At 48.3% G+C, this 24,822-nt stretch overlaps 1 protein-coding gene across 2 annotated transcripts; it reads right to left on the bottom strand.

Annotated features, from left to right (window-relative positions):
* Positions 1–176: 176 nt before the first annotated feature.
* xaf1 (XIAP associated factor 1) lies at positions 177–24,172 on the bottom strand. Of its 2 annotated transcripts, XM_078548295.1 has the most exons (10): positions 23,620–24,172; positions 22,660–22,755; positions 17,957–18,092; positions 13,672–13,728; positions 10,515–10,707; positions 8,622–8,710; positions 6,372–6,478; positions 6,119–6,323; positions 5,370–5,448; positions 177–1,791 (listed from the first exon to the last, which is right to left on the bottom strand). In XM_078548295.1, the coding sequence occupies exons 2-9, from the start codon at positions 22,701–22,703 to the stop codon at positions 5,371–5,373; spliced, it is 909 nt and encodes a 302-aa protein (XP_078404421.1). In that variant the 5' UTR covers positions 22,704–22,755; positions 23,620–24,172; the 3' UTR covers positions 177–1,791; position 5,370. The 2 variants fall into 2 exon arrangements, with proteins under 2 accessions (XP_078404421.1, XP_078404420.1); XM_078548294.1 differs by having other exon boundaries at positions 6,119–6,478; positions 23,620–24,169.
* Positions 24,173–24,822: the final 650 nt, after the last annotated feature.

The raw sequence follows: 24,822 nt of genomic DNA, 5'->3' as shown, positions 1-24,822 counted from the left end.
ATTTTCCATTCGACATCTGTATCAGCCGGTCAGCCACCTCACCAGCTGCTCAGTTCAATATTCCAGGGGCTCTCAAGGTCCCCTAGAGTGCAGTAGCCCCATTAGCTGGAGTTTATGAAGGATTCCCACATCACCTGTCAATTCAACTCCTGAAATATAACTGAGAACCAAACTGATTCAGGCTAAAATCACAATTTGTATTTATTTAGCTTTAAAAAATACACAGAATAAGGTATGCAGCCAGCAATATTTTCATGCATGTAGGAAATGATGTCTATTAAAGATCCCTTAAAGTACTAGCCTGGTATGATTGAATTTCTTTCTTCAGAGAAAAAAAAATCTTAGTTATCTAAGGACACAAAGCACAAGATGAATTCTACATGGACAGATTTCCACTTCCTTATAGCCTCCTTCTATTTTCAACTCTTCCTTCTAAATCCTTCAGTGATAATGGGACTGGAACTGTTTTATTTGGAGCTTTCTCCCTCTCTTGAATTTAGGATTACTCATTACAAGTGATGAAAAATGGAACACTGAAAGCAGCAATGCTCTTCTGACACAGAGTCTCCTTTTGTGCCATAATCACTCCAAGACCAACCCTGCCCCCACCCCACCATTTTAACCCACCCCAGTTGGCAGGAAATGGCTGGATTCAAGTTGGGCTCGCATTTAATTTCCACTTTGAAGAAAATGGAATCGAGTAGATGACAAAGATATCTGAACAAACTCACTGTCCCTTAGACACAGGAACACTTTCGCCCAATCAACAGGTTACATTTTCACACATTAAGTTCCAGAAATGCTATAGATCGGGTGATTTACTGAATGAGAATTATCTGCCAGTTTTACCTACTACATCCCAGGCAAGTGTCTGACTTCTCTTGACTCTTCTCCCCCCATCACCTTCACTGCAATTTGTAAAGGCATTCAAATCCCTGTCTATCCTTCAGTTAAAACGATTAGGGGGGAGCAGGAAGTATTCACATTCATATCAAGATTTCCATTATTCAGTGCCCCTTACATCAGTCAGTCCGATGGCAAACAACAACTTGTATTTATATAGCATTTTTAACATAGAAGAAAAGTCCCAAGGCACTTCATAGCAACTTCAAATAAAATGTGAGGCTGAGACACACAAGGTGAGATTAGGACAGACAATCAAAGCTTGGTCAAAGCAGCAGGTTTAAAGAGCATCTTAAAGGAGGAGAGAGAGGTGGAGAGGTTTAGGGAGGGAATTCCAGAGCTTGGGGCCCAGGCAGCTGAAGGCACAGCTGCCAATAGGGAAGGGAGGAAGGTGGGGGAAGGAGGCCAGAATTGGAAGAACGCAGAGATCTTGGGGGGGTCTTGGGGCTGAAGGAGATTACAAGATAGGAAGAGTCGTGGAGGGATTTGAACACAAGGTTGAGAATTTTTAAATTAAGTTGCGGCTAGACCAGGGGCCAGAGTGTCACAGGTGAATGAGACTCAGTGTGAGTTAGGGTGGGGGCAGCAGAGTTTCCGATGAGCTGAAGTTAATGGAGGTTGGGAGGCAGACCAGGGGAGCATTGGAATGCAAAACATTGTGATCAGAATCTATTCAGTAGCAGCAGAATTAGAATCACTCTGGACAAAATTAACAACTGCAACTTCATCTTTCAATGATGAAAAGTTTCACTAAAGTTGCAGCTACGGTTTTAAATGTGGAACATTAGACCTTCCATCATCTTTCTTTTGCATTGTACAAATGTTCTTCCACGTTCTCCAAATGGTGAGAAGTTCCGATAGTGTTCGGCGTAGTTCCACATGGTAACCCTGCACTGGGGATAATCGATAGGTCAGTAATTGATTCAGGAGAGTTTTAGAATTCAGCAATGGATGACCGAGAAATTGATAAAGGGAGAGAATATGAACGTAAACTAATAAGAAACATAAAAACAAATTGTAAAAGCTTCTACGGTTATGTAAGGTTAGTGGAAATAAATGTGGGTCCCTTAGAGGCCAGAGAAATCATAATGAGGAATAAAGAAATGGCAGACATTAAATCACAAGAACTTATATTTACATAGTTAGTGCCTTAAACGTGTTAAAACATTCCAAGGCTTCATAGAAGTGTTATTTTTAAAAATCCCAAATAATTTTGTATCAGTCTTCATGGTAGAAAACATCTCTAAAATAGTGGGGAACTAATGGTCTAGTGAGATTGAGGAACTTGGAATAATCAGTATAAATAACTAAATAGCACTGGCAAAATTAACAAGACCAAAAGCTGACAAAGTCCCTGGGACACTGATGGCCTACTTCATAAGATTGGAAAGAGGTAAATGCAGGGAAAGTGGATGCATTGGATGTGACCTTCCAGATTTCCTTAGATTCTAGAAATGATCCTTGTGGGTTGAAGGTAGCAAACATAATCATGTTACTCAAGAAAGGAGGGAGACACTAAATGGGGAACTAGAGCCCAGTAGACTTCACATTAGTAGCAGGGAAAATGCAGGAATATTTTATTAGTAACGTGGTGATTGGCACTTAGAAAATCATAGTGTGAGCAGGCAAAGTCAGTGTGGATTTATAAAAAGGAAATTGAGTTTGACAAATCTATTAGAGTATATTTGAGGATGGGGTAGATAAAGGGGAATCAGTAGATGTGGTATACTTGGATTTTCAAAAAACATTCAATAAGGTGCCACACAGCAGTTTATTACACAAAATTAGGTCTCATGGGATCGGGGGTAATATATTAGCATGGATTGAGGATTGGTTAACAGACAGAAAACAGAATAGGAATAAACAGGTCATTTTCAGGCTGGTAGGTTGGAATCAATGATGTACTGTAAGGATCAAGCTGGGACGTCAGCTATTTACAATCTATATCTATGATTTTGATGAAGGGACAGGATGTAATGTATCTAAGTTTGCTGATGAAACAAAGTTATGTGAGAATAAACTGTAAGGAACTCACAAAGAGGTTAAAGGAGTGGACAAGTACGCCGGATAAGGCAGAGAAGTGTGAAGTTATTTAATTTGGTAGGAAAAATAGAAAAGTAGAATATTTTTTCAATGCTGAGAGTCTGGGAAATGTTGGCATTTAGAGGGACCTGGGTGTCAGTGTGTCGTTTTCTGGTTGGCAAGATGTGACAAGTGGCGTGCCACAGGGATCAGTGCTGGGGCCTCAACTTTTTACAATTTATATCAATGACTTGGATGAAGGGACCGAATGTATGTTTGCTAAGTTTGCCAATGACACAAAGATAGGTAGGAGAGTAAGTTATGGTAGAGGATATAAAGTGTCTACAAAGCTTTTAAATAGGTTAAGTGAGCAAAAATTTGGCAGATGTAGTATAATGTGGGAAAATGTGAACTTGTCCACCTTGGCAGGAAGAATAGAAAAGCAGCAAATTATTTAAATGGCGAGAGATTGCAGAAATCTGCAGTACAGAGGGATCTGGGTGTCTGGTAAATGAATCACAAAAAGTTAGTATATTGTTGTTTATTGCAAGGGGAATGGAATATAAACGCAGGGAAGTTTTGCCACAGTTGTACAGGGTATTGGTGAGACCACATATGGGGCACTGTACACAGATTTGGTCTCCTTATTTAAGAAAGGACATAATTGAATTAGAAGCAGTTCAGAGAAGGTTCACTTGACTGATACTGGTGATAGGGGAGATATCTTACGAGGAAAGGTTGGACAGGTTGGGCCTGTGTCCATTGGAGTTTAGAAGGCTGAGAGGTGATCCTTTTGAAACTTATAAGATCCTGAGGGGGCTTGCCAGGGTGGATGCTGAGAGAATGTTTCCCCATGTGGGAGAGACTAGAACTAGGGGTCATGGTTTAAAAATAAGGGGTTTCCAATTTAGGACTGAGATGAGAAGAATAATTTCTCTCAGAGGGTCGAGAGTCTTTGGAACTCTCTTCCCCAGAGAGCAGTGGAGGCTGGGTCAGCGAATGTATTTAAGACAGAGGTAGATAGATTCTTGTTAGGCAAAGGAATCAAACGTTATCGGGGGTAGATAGGAATGTGGAATTCGAAACACAAACAAATCAGCCATGATCTTATTGAATGGCGGAGCAGGCTCGAGGGGCCGATTGGCCTATTTTTGCTCCCATTTCATATGTTCATAGATTGAGGAGACGAGACCTATATTCCCTAGGGTTTAGAAGAAGGTAAGCTGATTTAATTGAAACATGTAAAATTCTTAAGGAGTTTTAAGGGTAGGTACTGAGAGGTCATTTCCCCTCGGCCGGACAGTCTAGGATAAGGGGTCAGCCATTTTGGACTGAGATGACGATACATTTCTTCATTCAGAGGGTTGTGAATCTCTGGAATTCTCTACCCCAGACAGCTGTGAATGCTCAGTCATTGAATATATTCAAGACTGAGAGGTCGATGGATTTTTGGAGACTGAGGAATCAGGGATATGGGGATAGTGTGGGAAGCTGTTATTGAGGTAGAAGATCAGCCCTGATCCTATTGAATGGTGGGGCTGGAGGGACTGAATGGCCTCCTCCTGTTCCTGTGTAACAGGCTCAAGGGGCTGAATGGGCCTTCTCCTGTTCCTGTGTAACATGCTTGAGGGGCTGAATGGCCTCCTCCTATTCCTTTGTAACAGCCATTGAGGGGCTGAATGGCTTCCTCCTGTTCCTGTGTAACATGCTTGAGAGGCTGAATGGCCTCCTCCTATTCCTTTGTAACAGCCATTGAGGGGCCGAATGGCCTTCTCATGTTCCTGTGTAACAGGCTCGAAGGGCTGAATGGCCTCCACCTGTTCCTATGTAGGAGGCTCAAAGGGCTGAATGGCCTCCACCTGTTCCCAGTGGTCAATTAGACAGGGTGACCAGTGCTTAGAATAAGTGGGGTTTATTGATCCAAGGCGGAGTATGTTTAAGTGCATTAATGAACTAGTATCAGGACTTGGGAACCAGCCTTTCCCTTCTAACTCTTCAAATTCCACTCCCCAAGTCATCCACTTTCCTGGATTTTATTCTTCACAGGCTGAGTCTATCCAACTAAGAACTCGTTGGCCTTAATTGCCTCTAAAGTTTTATCCCCTTTGCCCTGTTGGCGTTTCTAACATCTACAATTTCTCGAAGTTGCACTGTCATCAATGGATACAGAGCTCTCCAAAATCTACAGCTCGCCTGCAGAGCTGCTCCAACTCTGTTAAGCGGTTTGCTGGTGTGTGGGAGAGAATACATAGCACAAACACTCCCAGTAATGACCCCAGAAAGTGGGGATGACTGAACAGGGAGAATCTCCTGGAATGTGTTGGCTCATCCCCCAAGAATCCACAGCCAGAGAGATGTTGATAAGATGTGGGTAGAGATGATGTATTTTGGTAAAAGTGCCAACAGCAGCAATAATACTGAGCAGATGCAGAGAACCGTCCAACCTTAAAGGAGGTCGCTTTCGTTAATCGGTTTTTGTCTCATTCCTTTCTTCCGCTGTTGATCAAAAAATCGACACTTTTTCTTCATGAAAGAAAGAGAGAGAGAGAAAATATGAAGTGAATGTGTGACAGGTAATCAGAGCCAGAAATTCATTGCCCTGAACCTACTGAAGAAATTCCTAGTTACTGGGTGACTGGGATTCCTTCCGATGCAGAACTGAGCGAGTGCTGCACTGTCGGAGGGTCAGTACGGAGGGAGCGCCGCACTGTCAGAGGGTCGGTACCGAGAGAGTGCCGCACTGTCAGAGGAAGGTCAGTACTAAGGGAGTGCTGCACTGTCGGAGGGTCAGTACTAGGGGAGCGCCGCACTGTTAAAGGGTCAGTAAAAACCCCACGGTTACAATTTTAAAGAAAAGCAGGGGGAGCGGGGAGATCTCCCTGGTCAATATTTATCCTTGAGAGGACAACACTAGCTGGTCATTAACACATTGCAGCTTGTGGGATCTTGCTCTATATGAACTGACTGTTGCCTTTGCTACTTTATAACAATGACTACATTTCAAACATACTTTATTGGCTGTGACGCATTTTGGAACATTCCAAGCTTGCAATAGGTGCTATAAAAATGCAAATCTTTCTTTCACCTTTACCAGTTTTCAGGGATTTGAGTAATTTTGGAGATTAAATGTATTCCTCTAAAGTAGAGTTATAAACAGTATCAAAGTGATATAGGAGCCCCGATAACTGTTTACCTCATGTTGTTTAAGGAGCTCCAACGGAAGAGCACAGTCACAGATCTGGCAGCAACCGATCTCATCCAAATCTTCACTCTCGCCAAAGGTGGTGCTACCTGGTGAGGAGAGGGGAAGAGCACCCAGCTGGTGAGGGGGCAAGGGGCTAAAGAAAGGGGGATCAAAAAGGTGGGAGTAGGAGGTAGAGGGGAGGTGGGAGTAGGAGGTAGAGGGGAGTTGGGGGTAGGAGGTAGAGGGGAGTTGGGAGTAGGAGGTAGAGGGGAGGTGGGAGTAGGAGGTAGAGGGGGTGTAGGATGGAGGGTCTTGGCATAGGGAAGTTCGAAACCTTTCCACCAACCCCGAGAGAGGCCGGCATCCATCCTGTGAAGAGAGAGAGAGTTGGATCACAGGTCACGCCATCCATAGCCTCTCACTAAAGCTTGTTCACCTGCCCTTGCCTCAAATCTCTGATCATCCTGCTCCAACCTCCCAGGGTCAACTGTCGACAGACCTTCCGCTCCCTGATTGGCTGACTCTCCACTCTCAGTCTTCTCCCAGTGCCAGTATTTAGTAACTAAAAATTAAACTATTTAAAAATATTTTTTAAAGCCCCTACCATGTTTCTCCTGGGTTGTTTTCAGAGTCCTGAAGATTAACCTTCAATATCTGGAGACTCCAGGACAAACCTGGAGTTTTGACAAATCTTATCCTGTTGCTAGGCCCAACCCCACTCCCCCCGGTATTCTGGCCCTGTCCAGTCTCACTCCCCCCGGTATTCTGGCCATGTCCAGTCTCACTCCCCCCGGGTATTCTGGCCATGTCCAGTCTCACTCCCCCCGGGTATTCTGGCCATGTCCAGTCTCACTCCCCCCGGGTATTCTGGCCATGTCCAGTCTCACTCCCCCCGGGTATTCTGGCCATGTCCAGTCCCACTCCCCCCGGGTATTCTGGCCCTGTCCAGTCTCACTCCCCCCGGTATTCTGGCCATGTCCAGTCTCACTCCTCTGCTATTCTGGCCATGTCCAGTCTCACTCGCCCCGGGTATTCTGGCCCTGTCCAGTCTCACTCCCCTGGTATTCTGGCCCTGTCCAGTCTCACTCCCCCGGTATTCTGGCCCTGTCCAGTCTCACGTCCCCCCTGGTATTCTGGCCCTGTCCAGTCTCACTCTCCCCTGGTATTCTGGCCCTGTCCAGTCTCACGTCCCCCCCGGTATTCTGGCCCTGTCCAGTCTCACTCCCCCCCCCCCGGGTATTCTGGCCATGTCCAGTCTCACTCCCCCCGGGTATTCTGGCCATGTCCAGTCCCACTCCCCCCGGGTATTCTGGCCCTGTCCAGTCTCACTCCCCCCGGTATTCTGGCCATGTCCAGTCTCACTCCTCTGCTATTCTGGCCATGTCCAGTCTCACTCGCCCCGGGTATTCTGGCCCTGTCCAGTCTCACTCCCCTGGTATTCTGGCCCTGTCCAGTCTCACTCTCCCCTGGTATTCTGGCCCTGTCCAGTCTCACGTCCCCCCCGGTATTCTGGCCCTGTCCAGTCTCACTCCCCCCCCCCCCCTGGGTATTCTGGCCATGTCCAGTCTCACTCCCGCCCCCCCCGGGTATTCTGGCCCTGTCCAGTCTCACTCTCCCCCGGTATTCTGGCCCTGTCCAGTCTCACTCCCCCCCCCCCCCGGGTATTCTGGCCATGTCCAGTCTCACTCCCGCCCCCCGGGTATTCTGGCCCTGTCCAGTCTCACTCTCCCCCGGTATTCTGGCCCTGTCCAGTCTCACTCCCGCCCCCCGGGTATTCTGGCCATGTCCAGTCTCACTCCCCCCCCCCCCCCGGGTATTCTGGCCCTGTCCAGTCTCACTCTCCCCTGGTATTCTGGCCCTGTCCAGTCTCACTCTCCCCCGGTATTCTGGCCCTGTCCAGTCTCACTCCCCCCGGGTATTCTGGGCCGGTCCAGTCTCACTCTCCCCCGGTATTCTGGCCCTGTCCAGTCTCACTCCCCCCGGGTATTCTGGCCATGTCCAGTCTCACTGCCCCGGTATTCTGGCCCTGTCCAGTCTCACTGCCCCGGTATTCTGGCCATGTCCAGTCTCACTCCCCCCGGTATTCTGGCCATGTCCAGTCTCACTGCCCCGGTATTCTGGCCCTGTCCAGTCTCACTCCCCCCGGTATTCTGGCCATGTCCAGTCTCACTGCCCCGGGTATTCTGGCCATGTCCAGTCTCACTGCCCCGGGTATTCTGGCCATGTCCAGGCTCACTGCCCCGGGTATTCTGGCCCTGTCCAGTCTCACTGCCCGGGTATTCTGGCCCTGTCCAGTCTCACTGCCCCGGGTATTCTGGCCCTGTCCAGTCTCACTGCCCCGGGTATTCTGGCCCTGTCCAGTCTCACTCCCCCCGGTATTCTGGCCATGTCCAGTCTCACTGCCCCGGGTATTCTGGCCATGTCCAGTCTCACTCCCCCCGGTATTCTGGCCATGTCCAGTCTCACTGCCCCGGGTATTCTGGCCCTGCTATTTGGCTGCAGCCTCTCTCACCTGGTGATGTAGGATCTTATCTTCAGGAAACATCTTTGTGCAGAACTCGCATGGAATTTTGGAGGTTTCCCCCGTCAGAGGGGCAGAAACTAAAAACAGAGGAAACACAGGCAAATTAAATAAAAAGAAGAAATGCTGGAGAAACTCAGCGGGTCTGGCAGCATCTGTGGAGACGGAAACAGAGGTAACGTTTCGAGTCCGTATGACCCTTCTTTGGAGTGGATTTATTTCTTTTTTCCAGCATCTGTAGTCTTTTGCTTTTATCACAGACAAATTAAATGTGGGCAGAAGCCGTAAAAACATCAGAATTAGAAGCAGAAGGAGGCCATTCAGCCCAAGTCTGCTCGCCTTTCAATAACATCAGGGCTGATCTTTTACCTCAGCTCCACCTTCCCTCGCTATCCCCATATCCCTGCTTCCCTTAATGTCCAAAAACCCATCCATCTCTCCCCTGAATATACTCAACAATTGAACATTCACAGCTCCCTGGGCTACAGAATTCCAAATATTCACATTAGATGATTGTTTGAATAGAAACAATGTGCAGGGGTACGGGGAAAAGGCAGGGCAGTGGCACTGGGTCATAACGCTCATTTGGAGAGCTGGTACAGACATGATGGGCCGAATGGCCTCCTTCTGTGCCGTTAAGAGTCCGTGATTCTCAGAGGACAATCCCTTCGTCCCAGGAAAGAGTCAGGCGAACCTTTGTTGCTCTCCCTCTGTGTTGCATTAACGCCTGTGGCGGTGGTCAGGAGAGGCTCTGAGTGGGATAGACAGTGGCTTCAATCTACCGCATGAGCGCAGTCCGATTTAACAGCAGTGAGAATCGGAGTGTCCCGCCGTGGGGAGACAGGATGCTTAACCTTCATTTCAAATGGGACACCCACAGGGCAATTAGGAGCTGCATTTCAACTTCACTGAAATCTGCTGCGACTGTGTTTGAAATGGGCAGTGACAGGCTGGCGGGAGCCTCAAGCTCCACAAGGCAAGTGGCTCTCTCAGCTTCCTACTGGAACAGGAGCAGCTCCCCGCAGACTCCTCCAGGAGGCGTTCAAGCTCCCAGACCCTGATGGCAACTCCCTGTGAGGGTGACAGCCAGGCCTCAGTGGGTAGCCGTCTCTCAGCTTTGTGACAGAACGATGTGGTTTCAAATCCCACTCCAGTGACTTGAGCCCATGGCCTAGGCAGACACACCCAGTGCAGTAATGTGGGAGCGCCGCACTGTCGGAGGGTCAGTGCTGAGGGAGCGCCGCACTGTCAGTGGGTCAGTGCTGAGGGAGCGCCGCACTGTCGGAGGGTCAGTGCTGAGGGAGCGCCGCACTGTCGGAGGGTCAGTGCTGAGGGAGCGCCGCACTGTCAGCGGGTCAGTGCTGAGGGAGTGCTGCACTGTCAGCGGGTCAGTGCTGAGGGAGCGCCGTACTGTCGGAGGGTCAGTGCTGTGGGAGCGCCGCACTGTCGGAGGGTCAGTGCTGAGGGAGTGCCACACTGTCGGAGGGTCAGTGCTGAGGTAGCGCCGCACTGTCAGAGGGTCAGTGCTGAGTGAGTGCCGCACTGTTGAAGGTGCTATCTTTCAGATAAAGTGTTAAACTGACACCCTGTCCGTCCTCTCAGGTGGTTGTAAAAGTTCCCGTGGTCACTATTTCGACGAGGAGCACAGGGAGTTCACCTTACTGTCTGGAACAATGTTTATCCCTTAATCAACATCACGAAGAAACAGGTTATCCGGTCATTATTATGTTGTTGTTTGTGGGAGATTGCTATGAGTAAACTGGCTGTTGTGTTTCCTACATTACAACAGTGGCTACACTTTGAAAATACTTCATTGGCTGGAAAATGCTTCAAGATGTCCCTTAGTTGTTAAAGGCGCTATAGAAATGTAAACTCTTTGCGTACCCTGTCCTGCGTTCTGCACTCCCGGGCAACTTTGCTCATGTGATTCCTGGTCTCTGTACATGATGTACTTGCCGCAGTCTGGGCAGCGGTTAGTCCGACTCCCACATGCCTCTTCATGCTCAGGTAAAGTGCGACATGGAGTCTCCAGATCACAGAAGCGGCATCTCAGCAGTCGCTCGGCGCATTCTTCATCCTGAGGAAGCAAGACACCTGGTCATCCCTCCTCACCCCACCCTATCTCTGTAATCCACTCCAGCCCCACAACCCTCTGAGATTTCTACACTCCTCCAATTCTGGCCTCTTCTGCATCCTTGATTTTAATCACTCCGCCATCGGCAGTTGTACCTTCAGCTGTCTGGGCCCTAAGCTCTGGAATTCCTTTCCGAAGCCTGCAGACAACTCTCTCTTCCTTTAAGATACTGTCAGGGAAAGCCGATTACAGCCACAAATGGGCATATTGAACTTTTAAGGAAGACGTGTGTGTTTTTAAAGAAATACAAGCAAGGACACGGAGCTAAAGGTGGCTGATAATGTAAAGTGACCACTTTCTGGAAAATTCCTGTGTGGATTATACTGACAGACCTGTCCTGACAGAACATGGAATGTCGCACCTGAAAAGGTGTCATGGCCTTCTTCAAGCAGAGACAGTTGAAAGAAGGATAGAAAAGATGCAAAAGACTGAACTTTAATCTCCTGTGGTTGCAGAGACAAAAGACTGATTACCACGTCTCAGCAGTCATCTAAAATTCATCTCTTGTTGATTCACATCTCAGAATGTGTAAAATGATTGGAGAGCAAAGGAAACAGATTCTGGCAGCAGGATGTGGTTTTTTTCTCTTACGGGAATACACAGGGGGAAAATGGATTTAAAAGCTATCTGCAGAGCAGTGCTAGTGTGCTAAGTGGTGGTGTGCTGTGTGTGTGACAGCAAGGAAAAGACCAACTAGTCACCCCAGCAGGTGCAGGTGAAGTCTCTCTCTCTCTCTCTCTTTCTCTCTCTATCTTTGTCTGTTGCTGGAGGCAAGGCAGCGGAAGCCACAATCAGAAAGGAAATAGGACAGCTTCTTCAGCCAACCTGCAGAACCAAGTGTCTCCAAGCCCACTGTGAAACTGACAAAGCCAGCTCTACTGGAATCACCCAGCTTAGTGGCCACAGCGTTTCGCTATCTAAGCCTCACGGACAAGCCAAAGACTGATTTGTATATCTTTTAAAAAACTTTTATTTGGACTTCTCATTTCTGATCCGTGTATATGTGTGTTGTGTTATTATTATTTTTCTGGGGTCTTTAATAATTAATAAACTTACTCTTTCTTTGACTCAAGAAAACCTGGTTAAATTGGCTCCTCTTAAGAAAGAATACATATGGACTGGGAAAAGGTATCCAAGGGGGAAGGGATCTTTTAAATTAACCTTGTTGTGACCAACCGAGGGTGGGGGGGTATTGATTTGAATAAAGAGGGGGAGTCAGCTCATTCCTCCTCAGCCGGGAACATAACGAAATTGGGGTCCCATTCAGAAAGAAAACAAATTGGGGACCTCGCCCGGGGACCGATCGTAACAATATAAAACTTCCTCTTTGACCAAGATATTGGTCACCTGTACGAATATCTGCTTCTGTGACTCAGTGTCAAGTTTTATTTGATAATCGCTCCAGTGAAGCGATTATCACTTGGGACATGAAAAAATATTTAAGACACGATATAAATGGCAGTGGAACCTCTTTACACCGAGGGCTAGACACAAGCTAGGGAAGGTTCTCCTCCCCCTGGGCACCAGACTGTGTCTTACACCAATTTATACACAATTCTAACACCTCGCTCTGCATTTAGATCCCAGATACCATTCAGTACTGAGGATCAAACACTCCCAGGACAGCTACAGCACGGGGTTAGATACAGAGTAAAGCTCCCTCTATACTGTCCTCATCAAACACTCCCAGGACAGGTACAGCATAGGGTTAGATACAGAGTAAAGCTCCCTCTACACTGTCCCCATCAAGCACTCCCAGGACAGGTACAGCACGGGGTTAGATACAGAGTAAAGCTCCCTCTACACTGTCCCCATCAAACACTCCCAGGACAGGTACAGCACGGGGTTAGATACAGAGTAAAGCTCCCTCTACACTGTCCCCATCAAACACTCCCAGGACAGGTACAGCATAGGGTTAGATACAGAGTAAAGCTCTCTCTACACTGTCCTCATCAAACACTCCCAGGACAGGTACAGCACAGGGTTAGATACAGAGTAAAGCTCCCTCTACACTGTCCCCATCAAACACTCCCAGGACAGGTACAGCATAGGGTTAGATACAGAGTAAAGCTCCCTCTACACTGTCCCCATCAAGCACTCCCAGGACAGGTACAGCACGGGGTTAGATACAGAGTAAAGCTCCCTCTACACTGTCCCCATCAAACACTCCCAGGACAGGTACAGCACGGGGTTAGATACAGAGTAAAGCTCCCTCTACACTGTCCCCATCAAACACTCCCAGGACAGGTACAGCATAGGGTTAGATACAGAGTAAAGCTCTCTCTACACTGTCCTCATCAAACACTCCCAGGACAGGTACAGCACAGGGTTAGATACAGAGTAAAGCTCCCTCTACACTGTCCCCATCAAACACTCCCAGGACAGGTACAGCACGGGGTTAGATACAGAGTAAAGCTCCCTCTACACTGTCCCCATCAAACACTCCCAGGACAGGTACAGCATAGGGTTAGATACAGAGTAAAGCTCTCTCTACACTGTCCTCATCAAACACTCCCAGGACAGGTACAGCACAGGGTTAGATACAGAGTAAAGCTCCCTCTACACTGTCCCCATCAAACACTCCCAGGACAGGTACAGCACGGGGTTAGATACAGAGTAAATCTCCCTCTACACTGTCCCCATCAAACACTCCCAGGACAGGTACAGCACGGGGTTAGATAGAGAGTAAATCTCCCTCTACACTGTCCCCATCAAACACTCCCAGGACAGGTACAGCACAGGGTTAGATACAGAGTAAATCTCCCTCTACACTGTCCCCATCAAACACTCCCAGGACAGGTACAGCACAGGGTTAGATACAGGGTAAATCTCCCTCTACACTGTCCCCATCAAACACTCCCAGGACAGATACATCACAGATAAAGAGAGCAGAAAACCATCCCTCACCTCGTGAGTCTTCAGTTTGCACTGTTCCAATTTTTTGTGACACTGGGAGCATTGAACCTGCAGTGAACAAGGAAATCAGAGTGAGACATGGACACACATCCTGCCAATCCCAGACCCAGAGGGGCCTGAATTTCACGCTTGGCGTGTGCGCCAAGTCGGCGGGAGCAGGAGTGGACGTGGAATCTGCTCCTGAGCCGCAGTCGCATTGCAAACGTGATTTCACACTGGGTGGCCAATTAAGGTCCGCCCAGCGTGAAACGTGTCTTCTCAATGGTCGGGAAGGCCGGGTGGGGGCGGGGGAGGGGGCCTGTCGGGTGCCGGGTCCAATGGCGACCCGGCGGGTGCTTTAAAACTGGCAGAGGCAGCTCCCTGAAGGCTGCTAGGGGAGAATCTTTGGCGTCTGTCCAGGAAATCATTTCATTCACCAGTGGCTGGAGTCATCAGGCGGGAGGGCAAGTCGAGTGGGCACTTTGCCCTCCCCGTTTCTCGGACGAGTGCCTCGCGGTCCTCATGGAGTAAGTGGGTGTCAGGCTGGACTCTCGCATACCCAGGGATGGCAGGAGGAGGCCACCACACTTGATCAAAAAAGCCTGGGAGGAGGTGGCAGCTGAGGCCAGTGGCCACATGTTGTGCAGCGCACATGGGTGCAGTGCTGCAAAAGGTTCAACGATTGGCTGCGAGTTGGCATGGATCAGTGTGGAGAAGCTTTAAGGACTGGCCACCCCCCCAGTGGAGCTCAGGGTTGTTAGAATCTGAGCGGCAACTGTCACAGACACTGGCGCCAGCCAAGGAGGTGAGCTCTGGCTGCTTGGACTGAGTGCCTTTCGGGTTGAGGGCCACGATTTGGATGTGCCTTGCAAGGTGTTCCTCAGGTGGGGTTGGCCAGGCTGCAATGGCGCTGCAGGTAGAGAGTAGACTAATCAATGCTCCTCTGTCCTTTTAGGAGAAGAAGAGCCATAACGCCATCGAGAGGTCAAGATAAAGTGGAGGCTCCCCAAACCTCCTAATCTTGATGAGGTATGAAATAGATGCATTGGAGCTGGAAATCCACCACCCACCTTGTTCAGTCGGTCGTGGAGAGGCAGGGGTCCCTGACGAAGGTAACAGTGCAGTGCACAGAGGTGAGAGTGTCGGATTGTGCAAATATTCTTCTGTAATCTCATCATCAATGGGAGCCTGAAACCTGGATTCCCCATTGATCATTGAAAGATGATGGCATCATGATGCAGATCTCCATTGTGCCACCAAGATGCCTGGCATGCACAGTGACAGTGTGATGACTTAAACTAATGACATGTCGTTGTTCTCCCTTAGATTTGCCAGCATGCACTCAAAAGCAGGACCCCGAAGAGCTACCCTTGACACCAGAGGACCACAGGGCTTTTGATGCACCTGCGTCACACCCTTTCTCTGAACCAGGCACCAGCGCAGACAGCAGCACCTCGGTAGACATTTGATTGTTGGCTAGAATGTCATTGCACAGTGGTGAGGGCAGTTCACACTCACTCGAGGAGCAGGCAAAGGCAGTGAGTGCCCAGTGTGCCGGCAGTCGGAGGACTGCTGGAGACCAGGACCATGCTGAACCGAAGGTAGATGATGAGCCTCTGGAGTCATCCGTTAGGTGGCAGATGCTGGATGTCCAGCAGATGCGCGGGAGGATCTACGGAGATCCATGAGGGTCTGTGTGCCATGGTCTCTGGAGGAGTCTATGCGGAGCATGAGCACTGTGTTGACCCTCGTGGCTGAGCCCACTGCCTCCTTCATTGAGAGAGTGACGACACTCATGGAGAGGCAGCTCCAGGGACAGAATCAGGGGTTCCTGGGGTTGTCCTTGGACCTGTAAGCCCTCACACAGGCAATGACCTCAGGTGGTCAGTGCCAGTGTGGGAGATGGATGAGGCACCCAGTATCCCAGCTAGGTGCCTGTCCATCAACGGCAAGCAGGGAGGTCCAGAGCAACTTCACGTTGGTGCACAAGTTGTTTGTCATCTCTGCAGGCTCCTCTCAGGGTGCCCTGGATGACAGCAGTACCTCCTCTACCCCTCTGCCAGTGACCGTGGCATCTGATGAAGCTGCGATGACTGGGGAGATGCCAGCCGTGGCACTGGCTGCTCCCTCCCAGGCAGGGCCAGCACAGGCTCCACTGGCCAGAGGACGACTGCCAAAGTCATCAAGGCCAACAGGACAGCACAATCAGCAGGCTGCCTCCAATGCCGCTGCCAGCGAGGGGGTGTCGGGGTCACCAAGACGCAGCACTCGCAAACGCAAGTTTAAGGCACCATGAGCATAAGAGGGATTGGTCACAGGTGACCTTCTGTTCTGCCATGTTTTGTAGATATGTTTACTGGTGTGGCCATTAACACCATATATAGTTCTGTTCATTTGATATGAATTTGCTTTTGTCTTAATGGCCTGAGCATGCTTCACTTGTTTTGTAGATGCAGGGCATGCCAGTATCTCATGCTAGACATGAATGGCTCTAAACTTTATTGCACAGGCACTGAGTGGACTTTGGATTCAAATGAAAGGGTCATTTCAGACATCTGGGATGGAGACGGCACCCCTGGTATGAGGTGGAAGCAGATCTTTGGCAGCCTAGCTGAAGAAGCATTGGATCAAGGCATCCCTGGTTTCCCTGCCTCCTTGAAGAATCCAGAGGACTGCCTCCATGCCCTCAGTGTTCTCCTCACCATGCTCCTCTTCTGACTCACCACTGGATTCATCCTGTGTGGCCTGTGGAGCTGCCTCTTCCTCCAGTGGGTCCCCCTTTGCCACAGCTAGATTGTGGAGAGCACAGCATGCAACCACTATCAGTAATACCCACTCTAGGGGGTATTGTAATGCTCCCCCTGAATGGTCTAGACGTCGGAGGCACATTTTCAGAAGACCTATGGCCTTCTCTATCACCGCCTTTGTGGATGTATGACTTTTATTATAACGCTGCTCTGCCTCTGTTCTTGGGTGACAGAGAGGCGGCATAAGCCACCTTTTCAATGGATAACCCTTGTCACCCAGCAGCCATCCATCCAGTTGGGCTGGAGCAGAGAGCAGCCTTGGCACCTGTGAGTGTCTTAGGACATAAGCGTCATGGGACCTGCCAGGGTACCTTGCACAGACTTGCAGAATCTGCGTCTTGTGGTCACAAACTATCTGCTTGTTCATCAAGTGGAATCACTTCCCATTGACGAAGGCACCCGGCTGACCCGTTGGCGCCTTGATGGCCACATCTGTGCAGTCGATTGCACCCTGGATGCCGGGGAACCCAGCAATCACTACAAATCCTCGGCTCGCTCAGCCTGGCTGGCCTCGTCCGTTTGGAAATGAATAAATGTCATTATCCGCCTGAACAGAGCATAGTCACCAGCTTGTCACAACTGTGGACAGCTGATTGGGACACTCCACACAGATCCCTCACTGACCCCTGGAAAGAGCCGGAGGCATAGAAGTTGAGGGCCACTGTGACCTTCAGAGCCACTGGCCTAGGGTTTCCACCCTACTTCAAACAAATTGAGATAGCTGCATTGCCGCCTGTAAACCCTGGCAGCAGGATAGTGGCGTCTTCTGCGGCCCCTTCTGCCTTGGTCTACCTGCTGGCCCTGTGCCCCTTGTGCCTGCGCCTCTCCTCCCACAGGTCGCTCCCCTGGAAGCCGCATAGGGGCACCTGGCCTCCTCTCCCTTCTGCCCCTCTCTTCCTCCTCAGAGGAGGTGCCACTAGTGGAGACCGCAATCCCCATTACCAGGATAACAGAAAGCTGTCTGATACCTGGAAGGATCCACATGGTCAAAATTCTCCGGGGGGCTTGGAGACACCAATGAGTCCTGAAATGAAGCCTAGGAATGAAGCTCAAAACAGACAAGAAGCTGTCAAGTTCAAATAAGCAACCAGCAGCAAACTATCTCCCAAACTCCTCACTACTCAAAATAGCAATGCTGCTGACCCTTTTTATCCCGCCCTTGGACGAGGTTTTGTTAAAAGCGGGTTGCCTGTTTTGCCCATGAGACGAGTGTGAAATCGCGTGGGCAGCCTAAAATCGAGTACAATTGGCTTTTTAATAGCCTTTTAATTGTTGGCGGGCACAGTTCCGACACCCACGCCTGCCCACCGACCTGAAGATTGTTTGCATATGGGATGACATCAGGACGCTTGCCCAACGTCTTCTCACGCTATTGCACATCTGTTCAGGGCGTGTGCCCGCCTGCCCGCCCGCCCACGAGACATAAAATTCTGGCCTGAGTACTGGTCAGCTGTCATTCGCTGGCCATGTGTGTGTTATTGGTCTCTGACCTGTCTGTGCTCTCTCTCTCTGTGCTCCTGTAACTCTGCTGTCGGCACTGCTTCATTGCAGAGTGGACACAGCTGGATGAATCGCTTGCAGTGAATCTCGTGAATGGGATAATTCGAGGCGGCCACATCCTTCTTACTGCAGAGTGAAAACACAGGTTAACTGGTCATCACATTCCGGTACAGCTCGATCTCCTGTGAAACTCCCAGACTCACTCGGGCAGGAATTGTGTGTGACACTGACCCAGACACCCTGCAACTGACCATCAGCATCTGTGGAACCTGAGCTGAATCTCCCACTGATTGAGAGAGCATCTGTCTCCTATCTGGTAACACTCCCAGGGACATACTTACAGGGCGAGGGAGAAAGAGGGTGAGGGAGAAAGAGACAGGGAGGCAGGAACAGAGGGAAGGAGAGCGGGAGAGACACACAGAGAGCGTGTAGGATCAAAATCCCCACCGACTGGGTAATTTATGGAACATCATTTCAAACCCATGGACATGTGTTGACCTCATGATTGGAACTATAACTTTCAAAAAGACAAGCTGCAGTCAGCAGTACAGGGCTGAACAGCAAGAGGTTAATTTAGACATTTAGTGAAAACAGAGTGACTCATCAAAAGGGTTTGGTCATTGACTAATGCGATCAAGAAAGTCTGACTACACAATACAATGGCACAAAGGGCATATCATCAATGCAACACACCTTCAACACCTCTTTGGCCTTTTGTCTATGACATCTTTTGGCTATCTCCACCTATCACTGGCCCTCTATCGAGCTCTACCTGTCCCACACCACCCTCCCTTAAACCAGCTTATATTTCACCTCTCTTCTACTTTTACTTAGTTCTGTTGAAGAGTCATATGGACTCGAAACGTTAACTGTGTTCCTCTCCGCAGATGCTGCCAGACCTGCTGAGTTTTTCCAGGTATTTTTATTTTTATTTTTGTTTTGGATTTCCAGCATCCGCAGTTTTTTTACTTTTACACTCAAAGAATTATTCAACCACCACAGACAATAGAACTGGAATAGGGTCATTCAAACCCTCATTAACTTTGGAGCCAGGTGTTGTCACTGTGCTGTCACTGTGCTGTTACCATGCCACTTCAAACAGCAGGAGAATTGCTCATATAATGAGAACTGATAATATCCTTCTGGATACATCTTCCATGGAAAACTCTGAACAGAAACAGAATTACCTGGAAAAACTCAGCAGGTCTGGCAGCATCGGTGGAGAAGAAATCAGTTAACGTTTCGAGTCTTCATGACCCTTCGGCAGAACTGAGTATAGTTAGGAGAGGGGTGAAATATAAGCTGGTCTAAGGTGGGGGGGCGGGGGGAGAGAGAAGTTGAGGGTGTGGTGATTGTGGAGATAAGCAAGCAGTGATAGGAGCAGATAATCAAAAGATGTCACAGACAAAAGGATCAAAGAGGTGTTGAAGGTGGTGATATTGTCTAAGAAAAGTGCTAATTAAGAATGGATGGCAGGATACTCAAGGTACAGCTCTAGTGGGGGTGGGGTGGAAAGACTAACAAAGTTTTAGTTTTAGATTTAAAAATAATGGAAATAGGTGGGAAAAGAAGAATCTATATAAATTATTGAAAAAAAAGGGAGGGGGGAGGAACGGGGTGGGGATGGGGGGAGGGGGAGTTTAAGATCTAAAGTTGTTGAATTCAATATTCAGCCCGGAAGGCTGTAAAGTGCCTAGTCGGAAGATGAGGTGTTGTTCCTCCAGTTTGCGTTGGGCTTCACTGGAACAATGCAGCAAGCCAAGGACAGACATGTGGGCAAGAGAACAGGGTGGAGTGTTAAAATGGCAAGCGACAGGGAGGTTTGGGTCTTTCTTGCGGACAGACCGCAGGTGTTCTGCAAAGCGGTCGCCCAGTTTGCAGTACAGGAAAACCCTGTATTGTTTCAACCAGCAGGAGCTGATGACATTTGTCTGGGCTTTGCATGGAATCAGCTGAATGGACATTGGAACAACAGGAAATATGTTTTGACATGTCTGAGTTAAATTATTATAAAAGGAGAGCAGATCTGAGCATCTGGGCTGCAGTTGGAAGAAGGGTTGAGTTTGGTCACCTTGACTCAGTCCTACAGTTTGTATTGACGCACCTCGTGATCCATGTGTAAAAGTTGAATCTGATTGTACTTTTGTGATGGTGATTTTGAAATGTTTTGGAATGTTCTTCCAGATATTTTATGAATAAAGTATATTTTTCCAAAAAAATACTCAGTCCTACAGTCAACACCGTACAGACCAGCTGTGTAAGTTTCAGCCAAATCGTAGTGATATTGGTCTGAGGGTTTTGTGAAGGTTTGGGGCAAAAATCTGGTGTTTTTTGCCAGTACCTTGTAACTTGTTTCAGCCATACCTTGGGTGATATTGGTCTGAAGATTTTTTTCTTAAGGTTTCAGGACAGGACGTGGTGTTTTGTCTGTGTTTTTTTAAGTTTTAACCGAGTCATGGTGTCTTTGTGTTGGGTACTGGGAACAGGTTGTTTTAAATTTTGGGATTTGTACTGTGGTGTTGTGGGTGATTCAGTAAAGCAATTGTGAATTATCAGAAGAAACTTGTCTTGCTGGTCATTCTGTTCAAGTCATACACGTGTGAATCTGGTGTCACAAATTTGAGTATGGGGAGGTTCTCTGAGGGCAAAGGGGAACCCCTACGAGAGAGCAGGAGAGAGAGCGAGCGTGTGAGAGTGAGTGCGTGCGTGCGGAGAGGGAGAGAGCGTGCGAGAGAGGAGATACACAGAGAGAAAAAGACAGACATACACACAGAGACACAGCGAGAGAGAGACACACACGCATAGAGACCAAAAGGAGAGAGAGAGAGAGAGACAGAAAGAGAGAGAGAGAGACAGTCAAGAGAGAGAGAGACCAAGAGGGGGAAGGAGATACAGAGAGAGAGAGAGAGACACACACACATACATACACACAGAGACACACGGAAAGAGAAAGACAGGCAGCGAGAGAGAGACAGTAAGAGAGAGACAGGCAGACAGACAGCAAGAGACAGACAGGCAGTGAGAGAGACACAGACAGAGAGAGAAAGAGAGAGAGAAAGCAGGACAGAGAGGGAGGGTGAAGATACAGACATAAGACCTAAAGAGGGAAGCATATAGAGATAGAGCTTGAGAGACAGTCAGAAAGAGTGAAAGAGAGACAGGGAGAGAACCATATTGACAAAGATACACATGCAGGAAGAGTGAGAGACAGAACAACAGAGTAAACACAGTGATGTCAATCTTGGGAGGCCATCTGTCATGACTCTGATGAAGAGTCATTAGGACTCGAAACGTCAAATGTGTTCCTCTCCGCAGATGCTGTCAGACCTGCTGAGTTTTTCCAGGTATTTTTGTTTTTGTTCTATGACTCTGCTGGCTCTTGGTCAGAGTAATACTGGCTCCAGTTCACAGTAGGGATCTCGAGCTCTTGCTCATTGAATAGAGAGTTCACCTGACCAAATGCTTGAAAAATGATTGATCACTCATTTCCTGTTTCTGGGAGCTTGCTGTGCACGAAATGTCTGCCACATTGATCAACATAACAACACTGACTACAATTCAAAATTAAGTCAATACGTTTCTCAGAATGTCCCAGAGTATTAAGAATCAGAGAATGATACAGCCCATTGTACCTGTGCCAGCTCTTTGAAAGAACTGTCCAATTAAACCTCAGCTCTTTCCCCATAATCCTGCAAATATTTCCCCTTCAAGAATTTATCACATTCTCTTTTGAAAATTACTAATGAACCTGCTTCCATCGCCCTTTCAGGCATCGTGATCCAGATCACTGCAACTCGCTGTAAAAATAATTCTCATCTCCCCCTCTGGTCTGTTAAGACAGTGTAAAGGTTCTGGTTGTAATTGTGGGAACTGTTAATCTCTTGGAGACAGAATATGGAACAAGTGCCCATTGACAGGCAATCATTGCTTGTTCATAGAACATGCCGCATTTATATAGCACCTCTAATGTATAAATGTCCCAACATGCTCCACAGGAGCAGTATAAAGCAAAATCTCTAGCCACACAAGGTAATATTAGGACAGATGACCCAAAGCATGGTCAGAGAGATAGAATGTAAAGAACGACATAAAGCAGGAGAGGTTTAGGGAGACAATTCCAGAGCGGGGACCCAGGCAGCTGAAGACACGGCCGCCAACAGTGGAGCGATTAAAATCAGGGATGCTCAGGCCAGAATGAGATGAACGCAGAGATTTCAGAGGTTGGAGGAAATTACAGAGATAGTGAGGAGTGAGGGCATGGAGGGGTTTGAAAACAAGGATGTGAATATTAAAATTGGGGCATCGTTTAACTGGGATTTAATGTAGGTCAAGCGAGCACAGGGGTAATGGGTGAATGAGACTTGGTTTGAGTTAGGATACAGGCAGCAGACAGTCGGAGGGAGAGGTTATGTCACAGAAACAGCATCACACCGCCTGCTAATTCTAACTCCGCAACGTTCCTATTCTGGTACTTTCAATACACACACAATTCCAGGTTTTCAAAGCATTTGATAATCTATGCCATCATCGAGCTGATGAATCCGGTCTCCAGATGTTGGCAGTGATATTATTGACTGAGAGGGGGAAATGAGAAAGGTCTGGCTGGTTTTCACAGGCGACACTGTGAGAGGGTATTAGAGTCGCACAGTGTCACAGGTAATGGGTGAGAATTTGAATCAATCTACCTCCTTACCAGTTGCTGCAGAAAACTGTCTCCTTATCTTCCACCACCATCATCGTTCTCAGCTGCACTGTGACACACTGGAGGCACTGGTCACACAATCAGAACCTGACACCAAGCAGCACAAAACAGGATGAGCAGATATCAGGACATAGCAGCATGCAAGTGTATAAAAACACACACACATATAGACATTGACACATACATATACTCACACACACTCACACCTATACATTACCGTTAATACTCACACTCATGCACTATTCACACTGAACTGCACATCTGCTCACAGCCAGCATGTCTCACACAGACGCACGCACACACTCGTATAAGTGTGTGCACTTATATAAACTTACAAAGCAGAGTCACACACAGTAACAAGGTATGAAGTGTAGCAGCTACATTGCTGAACTAATTTGGAGATCTGGACTATAATCTGGAGATCTGGACTATAACCTGGAGGGCGTGAGGGCACAGCACTTGGGCGGGCTGTGAATTCAAATTCCATTTTAAAAAATTCTGGACGTAAGCTGGTCTCAGTCAAAGTGGCCGTGAAGTCAGATTGTTGTAAAAGCCCAAATGGTTCATTAATGCCCCTTAGGGAAGGAAACCTGCCGTCCTTCCCCAGCCTGGGCCGGTCTGTGGCTCCGGGCCCACACCAACATGTTTCACTCTGAACTGCTCTCTTAGGCCTGACAAACCTGCTCGCAGTTTGAGAAGGTGGCACACAGCCACCCCCTGCCCTGCAGAGATAGGATGGGCGCTAAATGCCGGCCTAGCCTGTGACACCCACATATCCCAAGAAAGAATTTTTAAAATGTGATTACTGTGTTTCCTCAGCACAGTTCAGAGATCTCAGAGTTTAGGCTCATTGTTGTCACTACGAGGCCCACTTCCTGTAGAGGGTTCTGTACTTTTAACACATTTAAAATATAATCCAGGGACTGAATTTCTGATGCCTCAATATCTTACCTTTAGATCAGGATCTCTCTCTCTGTTCTCTCCATCAGTCTCTCTCTCTCTCTCTCAGTCTCCCTCGGGCTCTGTTTCACTTTTATTTTCACTTTCATTTTCTCCAGTTCTTGGTGCTCGTTAATCCAAAAATTTAAACAAACTTGGAGGGAGTTTCCCCAGCACTGCTGCTGACTCTGAGGGTCAAAGTGTCTTCCTGTCCGGCCCTGAGATGGTGCAGGATAGGCACAGTCCCAATGACAATGCTGCACCCCTGGTGTTATACCAGGCACAGGATTCAAGTGACTCTACAATGTGCCCTCCCGCCACCGTGCCCAGCGGGATGGAGAGGTTATACATGAAGAGTGAGAAAACAAAACTGCAGGAGGCGGAAAATCAGCTTCATTCACAACACGTAGAGGGCTGGATGGTGCCCGGTGTCTGGACGCAGAGCGGACACACAGACAGAACGGACTCCTCAGCAGAGCGGACACCCATAACCATAAGATATAGGAGCAGAAATTAGGCCAATCGGCCCATCGAGTCTGCTCCGCCATTCAATCCTGGCTGATAAGTTTCTCAACCCCATTCTCCCGTCTTCTCCCCGTAACCTTTGATCCCTTTACCAATCAAGAACCTATCTATCTCAGTCTTAAATACACTCAATGACCTGGCCTCCACAGCCTTCTGTGGCAATGAATTCCATAGATTCACCACTCTCTGGCTAAAGAAGTTTCTCCTCATCTCTGTTCTAAAAGGTCTTCCCTTTACTCTGAGGCTGTGCCCTCGGGTCCTAGTCTCTCCTACTAATGGAAACATCTTCCCCACGTCCACTCTATCCAGGCCTTTCAGTATTCTGTAAGTTTCAATCAGATCCCCCCTCATCCTTCGAAACTCCATCGAGTATAGACCCAGAGTCCTCAAACGTTCCTCATATGTTAAGCCTTTCATTCCTGGGATCGTTCTCGTGAACTTCCTCTGGACCCTCTCCAGGGCCAGAACATCCTTCCTGAGATATGGGGCCCAAAATTGCTCACAATATTCTAAATGTGGTCTGACCAGAGCCTTATAAAGCCTCAGCAGCACATCCCTGCTTTTATATTCTAGTCCTCTCGAAATAAATGCCAACATTGCATTTGCCTTCCTATCTACCGACTCAACCTGCAAGTTAACCTTAAGAGAATCCTGGACTAGGACTCCCAAGTCCCTTTGCACTCCAGACTT

The sequence above is a fragment of the Cetorhinus maximus genome, chromosome 9 (genome assembly GCF_964194155.1).
Source record: "Cetorhinus maximus chromosome 9, sCetMax3.hap1.1, whole genome shotgun sequence".
In the NCBI taxonomy this organism is placed as follows: domain Eukaryota; kingdom Metazoa; phylum Chordata; class Chondrichthyes; order Lamniformes; family Cetorhinidae; genus Cetorhinus; species Cetorhinus maximus.
The sequence above is the reverse complement of the archived record's forward strand: the minus strand, read 5'-3'. Positions and strand labels throughout refer to the sequence as shown.